Genomic DNA, 7,070 nt, shown 5'->3' on the forward strand with positions numbered 1-7,070 from the left:
GAATCACATTAATTATTCGAAAAAATTTCGAATACGAATACGAATATTCGAATAGTTTCACGAATACGAATCGAATATAGTAATATTCAATTCGATTCGTTTACAACCCTAGTAAAAAGTAGAATATAGAAATGTGAAAAATATATATAATAATAATAATTTTTTTTTATTCATATCATTTATTTTAGAAAAAATATTTTTTTTTTAATTTAAGTCATTTATTAATATTTAAAATTATATATTAAAAAAAACTTATAAAAATTAATATATTATTATAATTTATTTTAAAATATATTTTATTTTTTAATTTAAATAATCTATTAATATTTAAAATTAAATTAATAAATATATATAACATTATATATATATATATATAATATTAATTATTAAATAATATTATAAATATAAAAAAAAAATAAACTGAATCAAACCTACCCAAGTTTAACGATTAAATAAGCTAAAATTATATAAACGTATTTGAGAATAAGCTAGCTGAATTAAACTAGCGCTAAGTACAATTTTAATATTTTGTATATATATAAAAAAAAAAAACTATTTATTTTACCATTATTAATATTCTGCAAGTAAAATATGTAATTTGATTATTTATAAGAAGAGATTACGACTGGGTGACGTAAGTTGGGCTGAAACGCCCTATGTGGGTTGCGTGAAGGAGGAGGAATCAAATTAAGAGAGTAAAAGTCCGATTCAAAGTAAGTCGTCTCTTTCTCACTCCGCCCCGTCGCCCCGCCCCGCCTGCACCGCCTTCTCTTTTGGCCTAGGGTTTCTACACCTTCAAACAACCCGATCCTCACCAACACCACCACCACCACACCAAGATTCCTCAGAATCAACCGCAGATCGTCTGGCAGCTTCACTTCTAATCGGTAATTCCTCTTCTCTCTTTCTATTTCACATCAATTACTACTACGATGATCAAAACCTACACATACGTTGTTGCTCAATTACTGATGGTCGGTTCACTAATCATATTAGATGTCTCACTTTTTGTTACTTGTTCTTTGAACTGGATTATATACTACTAATCAGATGCTTGCTTTTGGGATTTCAGGATGGAAGAGGAGGTAAAATCTGAGGTCCATCTGACATCAGCTGCTGCTTTTGTGGAAGGGGGAATTCAAGATCCTTGTGATGATGCTTGTAGCATATGTCTTGAAGAATTTTTTGAGAGTGATCCTTCTTCGGTATGTATGTATGCATTATAAAAATGTTCTTGAAGAATTTTCCCATTTTAAATGGTATTCTTTTTCCAGGTAACTGATTGCAAGCATGAGTTTCATCTCCAGTGCATTCTTGAGTGGTAGGTTTATCTAATTTCAGTTATGTATCTTCATGTTACATTAGAAAATTACTTTTTTGAAGCCTGTTAGTAAAATGTAAAAATTGCAGTGGATTATCCTCTCTTTTTTTTTTACCACAGCAGTTCAATGTCCAGACTTAAAAAATGATGAGATTCATGTTAAGAACATATGTTACCGTTTTAGAAACGCATTATTGACATGATCGTAAAACATAATTAAGTAACTGTCAAACTTTTGGGTCCTGAATACTATCATGACTGGGTCTATCTCAGGAGTATGTTGGTATTTATCAGTAAGCAATTTCTTACTTATCCACCCTTGTTTGTCTTACCTGTGTCTTTATTGGGAGATTTTCTTCTTGGGAAAAACTTATGGATGCTCCCGCGATTAAACAAGAGCCACTCCTATGCTTTCCATGACTTACCTAAAGTGGGGCTTGGTCCTTACTGCAACCTGGAACATAAGCAGTTTCTGCAACGTCTACAGGTTTCACGTGATTTAGTAAAGATTAAAGCAAACATTAAGAGTCTAAAGGTTACCATGGTTATTTCTATTAATCAGCCTTACAGATACAATTAGAAGTGATTGATTCCTTTTGTAATATCCTTAGTCTTGTTCTAATTTAAAGCACTGAGAAATATATAATGACAATTTTATATAGGAAAATGTGAAGTAGAACATATTATGGACACGGAATAAAAATTTCAAGCTGACTTGCAAGATTTCCAATATTTGGAAACCATGTGAATTTCTGAACGTTTCACCCGTTAACCTGTTTTTCGTTTTTTTTTCTATAAGCTGTGATGAATACATAACTTTCTGCTCACGGTCCTCTCCATGAAACCCTAAACCTAACCTTTGACATATGCGAGGTTCAAGATAGACTTTCAACAGAAGAAACATGAAACAAGTGATTCATTTCTGATATGTCGTGATGCTTATTTGTAGGTGTCAGAGAAGCTCACAGTGTCCTATGTGTTGGCAATCTATTAGCCTAAAGGATCCGAGCAGGTAGCGTAGTAATAATTCTCCTTATATTTTTCTTCCGCTTCTATTCTCAGGCTTATATGATGAGATGAATGTGCATTGACAGCCAGGAGTTGCTTGCTGCTGTAGAACATGAGAGAAACATTCGACTAAATCCACCCAGGAATACTGCAATATTTCATCACCCAACACTCGGGGATTTTGAGTTACAGCATGTAAATAAATGACTTGCAACGAACTTATTCAATTTGCATTTACACTAACTAATTTTTTATTTGTTCTGCTGTTTTTTTTTGTGGGGATAAAGCTGCCTGTCAGTGCTACTGATGCTGAACTTGAAGAGCGCATTATCCAACATTTTGCTGCGGCCGCTGCAATGGGAAGGGCACGTCATATTGGCAGAAGAGGTCAGAGGGGTAGAGCTTCAGCTCATGGTCGTCCACAATTCCTTGTATTCTCAACCCAACAAAATACACCATCTGTTGCTCCCGCCTCCTCTCCAACTCGCACTGGTGAAGGCGAACTTCCTCCTGTCTTAACCGACTCTGGTTCATCTTCAGAGTTAGTGACAGGGCATGATTTTACACAGTTGACTTCTTCACCTTATGTTCATGTTACTCCTGTTATATCAGCTTCTGGGTCAAGTGGTGTCTCTCCCATAATTCATCAAGGAAACTCATCAACAAACCAGTATATTTCTGCCTCACATTCATCTTTTCAACTCTTCTATCAAGCCATTTTGTAATTAGTGATTGTTGTTGTCTTGTAGATCTTCAATTCAATCTTCCACGAATCATCATAATAGACCAGGACCATCAGATTTGCAGTCATTTTCTGAGTCTGTTAGATCTCGATTCAACACAATGTCAATGAGGTATACATCCATCCTCCTTTACAACTACTATTACGAAATTTCGTTTATTCTATCAAGTTCTGACACAAATCATCATTATTCCTGTTGAAAGATACAAGGAGTCTATAACAAAGGGCACGAGGGGGTGGAAAGAAAGATTGTTCTCCCGCAACAGCAATAATGCAGATGTTAATTCTGAAGTAAGAAGAGAAGTCAATGCAGCAACGTCAGATGTATCTGGACCGATGGAGCATCCAACAAGAGGTGATGCGGCTAGAGCATCTGGCAGCAGCCAACAGCTTACAGAATCGGGTTCCAGCAATGTTTCTGAGGATGGTGGTAGTACACAAGTTGTACCGGCTGCAGGCTCTGCATCAAATTAAATCTTAAATGGCTAATCAGATGTTACCAAAGATTTCTCAGTAAAGGTATGCATAATTAAGTTATTTCAGCATTGTTACTGAAGCTCCATATCGATTTAGAGCTAGTTAATAGTAAATTTGCAAAAAGAAATAGACAAATGTTTCAAAATAGTCCAAACTCGATGGAAATATATAGCTGTTCAACATCTTAAGAGCATCAATGCTAAAAACTCATTTCGACTCCTGAACTTTTAGGAAAAAATTGATCCTTCATCTTTTTATTCAGAGTTTATATTAGTTAATTGATTATTAGGTATATTTGAAAGTAATTTTTCATAATGGTTATTTAATAACAAATATCAATAAGCTACAAATTTTTTTCATTCAAACATTGCTCTCTTTATTTAAAAAATTATATATTCTCATTGTTTCAAACTACAAAAATACTAAATATCAAGTATGGGTTTATTTGTTTTATATTTAAATGTTAAATAGAATAATGAATGGACTTGTTTGCTTTAAATAGAAAGTAGAGAAACATTTGCATTTTCTGCTTGATAAAGGCCAATTTGATTATATCATCAAGTTTGAAACCTTTTATTCTTGCCTAAGGTTAATGGATTTGTTATGCTGTATGTAAATTCAATTGCGAACATGTAGCATTTCTTGTAATAGCTAATAAGTATAATTTTTTGATATTTGGTGTTGAATCTCATAAGTGTGACAATTGTCATTGCAAATTAATCAATCTCATTACGGTTCTGCCTATGATATTAGCAGTCGCATTTGCAAACCCCATTCACACTCGAAGGACATAATTTTCCAACAATGCCCTTCATATTATTATGGATTTGTCTTTGAGATTCTTTAGGGTAGAAAATGTCTGAAATGCTTGCTATTGTTTGATTTAATTTTGTTTATTTTTTTTTCAGGTTGTTGGCCTCTCTTGGTCTATGGGAGAGATATGTACATGATTTATAGACAGAATGAATATGGCCATCATGGTAAAATAATAAAAGGGAAGAAGAAAGAAAGAAAGACTGTTATTGTTTTAGCGTTTTTAGACCCCCAAATGTCAAGAATCCTTTTGTTGTTATTGTTGTATCTATCTTATCTATCTATTACATTTCTATCAGTGATTGTAAATTGGTTATGTGTATGCAGCAACCAGCTTTTTACTAAGTGTGGGATGTTTCTCATTTTCTTAGTTTGGAAACAATTTATGAAAGGAAATTGTGTTGGATTCTGTTCTAGTTAAGTAGTAGGACAAGTTTGTCTCGTTTTTTAAATTGTGTTTTGGTAGGTTTCTTAAAATGTATAGGGTCAACAAATTTTACTAGTTCTTTTGTATGTTAAAATTTTAGGAAGATATTCCCTTCCTTTTCTAGTCTAGTGGCAACAAGAGGTGAATATCTCTCGGGCCTCTATGAGGTCCTGGGATCAAGCCTGTCAGGCAACAAGTTCTGCGCTTGATTAAATGGTTAAGTGTGTTTGCGGGTATATATGCTTAACAGTTTAAAAAGATCTATATAAAATTCAGAGTATTTTATATACCCCTCTCGTAAATATGTATATATACGTTTTTATTATTCACAAACATATTTTATTTTTAAAGTTAAATATGTATATATCCTCTCGTAAATATGTATATATACGTTTTTATTATTCACAAACATATTTTATTTTTAAAGTTATAAATAAGTTCTTGTAATATTGACATCTTGTAATATTTATATTTTATTAATTTTTATCTTTTTTTAGTTTTTATTTTTTAAATATGAAATCTAATGTATAAAGAAACTGTATTATTTTTTTAATTTAATTTTTTATTTACTTAATTTTTTATTTGTATCATATATTTTTTTATATTAAAAAGTTAAAAAATAATAAAACAATACAAAGATAAAAATTATATATTTACAATAATTAAAAATATAAGATAAATAATAAAAATTAAAGACAAGTAATAAAAATATGATTAATAATGTTAAATTTTTTTTAATGTGTATAAATTATTACTATATAATTAATTTTATTAAATGGATGAGAAAAAATTGAAATAAAATATGTAAAATTAATTATATAGATAATATTAATAAGGTTAAAAGTTAGTTTAATATTTTTTTTAGTTTGAAAATATTTTTTTAAGTTGAATTAATTATTTTTTGATGTGATATTTAAATATAATTTTATTATTATTTTTTTTTTAACTAAAATGTTGAAACTATTACTAGTATACTTTTCAGGTTTGTACAATCCCATGAAATCAAAGAAATATAAGATATTTTTGAATCAACAAAATTGTATGTTTGATTTGGAATAAAAGGGAAATTGATACTTAAAAATTATGATGAAAATTTTGATATTGTTGTGAGATGTAATTAAAAAAAAAAAATGGTTATTTAAATCAAATCATTTAAGAAAAACAAAAAAAAGAAGACAGTTTTTTAAAAAAGAAATAGAATTAAGGCAGGTTGACCCATTTTGACTAGTAAAACTATAAGCTGAATTGTATACCATCAAAATTGGTCAACTAAAACTATTAATTAATTAATTTTTATATTTAATAAAATACAAAGAAGGCCAATTTGAAAATGTAATTTGACCAAGTAAAACTAATAATGTAAGTTCTATTTAAAAACAAAATAATAATTCAATATAATAGAGAAAGGAACTAATCAATTAAACCATAAAAACCAGTACTGCAGTAATATTTGAAATAAATAAATTATCCAACAAACAAAAAAAAACATAAATTGTTTTCAAGCACTTAATAATAATAATAATAATAAATAAATTTCAGATGTCTTAGTTTCTCTTTCTCCTCATGAAACTCTTAACCATCATATCACGGCTGTACTTGGATACAGCCGTGCTTACTTCATCATCCTGGGTAACATGTTTTTTCCCCTGAAATATATATTTATAATTTAATAATAATAATAATAATAATAAACTATATATATAATATATAAAATAACATTAAATTACCTTATAATAAGCCTTTTGCATAGCATCATTTTCTTCACCTTGAATTGGATGATGAAAATTAATCATACTTGACTGACCAATATTCTTCTTAAATGGCTGAACAATATCCCTATCAATAATTGGCTTAAAATTTCTTCTACTCATCCCAATAGGCTGCGCATTTTCGCTCAGCCAATGAGTAATATTCTTCGGAGGTGGATAAATGTTGGTCCGACTCGGATGAACAATGCTCCGAATCGGACCAACATTATTCGTCGTCATCATCGTTCCATTCATCGGAATCTGACCAACATTATTTGTCATCATCGTCCCATTCATCGGAATCGGACCAACATTATTCATCATCATAGTCTCATTCATCGGAATCGGACCAAAATTATTCGTCATCATAGTCCCATTCATCGGAATCTGACCTACATTATTCATCATCATTGTCCCATTCATCGGAATGGGACCAACATTATTCGGCATCATCGTCCCATTCATCGGAATCGGACCAAAATTATTCGTCATCATCGTCCCATTCATCGGAATCGGATCAACATTATTCGCCAT

At 30.7% G+C, this 7,070-nt stretch overlaps 1 protein-coding gene across 2 annotated transcripts; it reads left to right on the top strand.

The window, feature by feature from the left end:
- The first annotated feature begins 700 nt into the window (after positions 1–700).
- On the top strand, positions 701–4,769 carry LOC124912073 (E3 ubiquitin-protein ligase RHF2A-like). 2 transcript variants are annotated; one of them, XM_047452630.1, is made up of 9 exons: positions 701–887; positions 1,073–1,205; positions 1,275–1,321; positions 2,271–2,333; positions 2,416–2,524; positions 2,617–2,999; positions 3,079–3,183; positions 3,275–3,590; positions 4,457–4,769. In XM_047452630.1, exons 2-8 carry the CDS (start codon positions 1,074–1,076, stop codon positions 3,543–3,545), a joined length of 1,110 nt encoding a protein of 369 aa, XP_047308586.1. In that variant the 5' UTR covers positions 701–887; position 1,073; the 3' UTR covers positions 3,546–3,590; positions 4,457–4,769. The 2 variants fall into 2 exon arrangements, with proteins under 2 accessions (XP_047308586.1, XP_047308587.1); XM_047452631.1 differs by lacking the exons at positions 701–887; positions 1,073–1,205; positions 1,275–1,321 and adding an exon at positions 1,666–1,808.
- The last annotated feature ends 2,301 nt before the right edge of the window (positions 4,770–7,070 follow it).

This window comes from Impatiens glandulifera, chromosome 8, assembly GCF_907164915.1.
Source record: "Impatiens glandulifera chromosome 8, dImpGla2.1, whole genome shotgun sequence".
Taxonomy (NCBI): domain Eukaryota; kingdom Viridiplantae; phylum Streptophyta; class Magnoliopsida; order Ericales; family Balsaminaceae; genus Impatiens; species Impatiens glandulifera.

Excerpts from the sequence above, each read along its gene's own strand:
- LOC124912073 (XM_047452630.1), top strand. The coding sequence starts at position 1,074 with ATGGAAGAGGAGGTAAAATCTGAGGTCCATCTGACATCAGCTGCTGCT. Across the intron at positions 1,206-1,274 it reads TTGAGAGTGATCCTTCTTCG|GTAACTGATTGCAAGCATGA; the intron begins GTATGTATGTAT and ends TTCTTTTTCCAG. Across the intron at positions 1,322-2,270 it reads CTCCAGTGCATTCTTGAGTG|GTGTCAGAGAAGCTCACAGT; the intron begins GTAGGTTTATCT and ends GCTTATTTGTAG.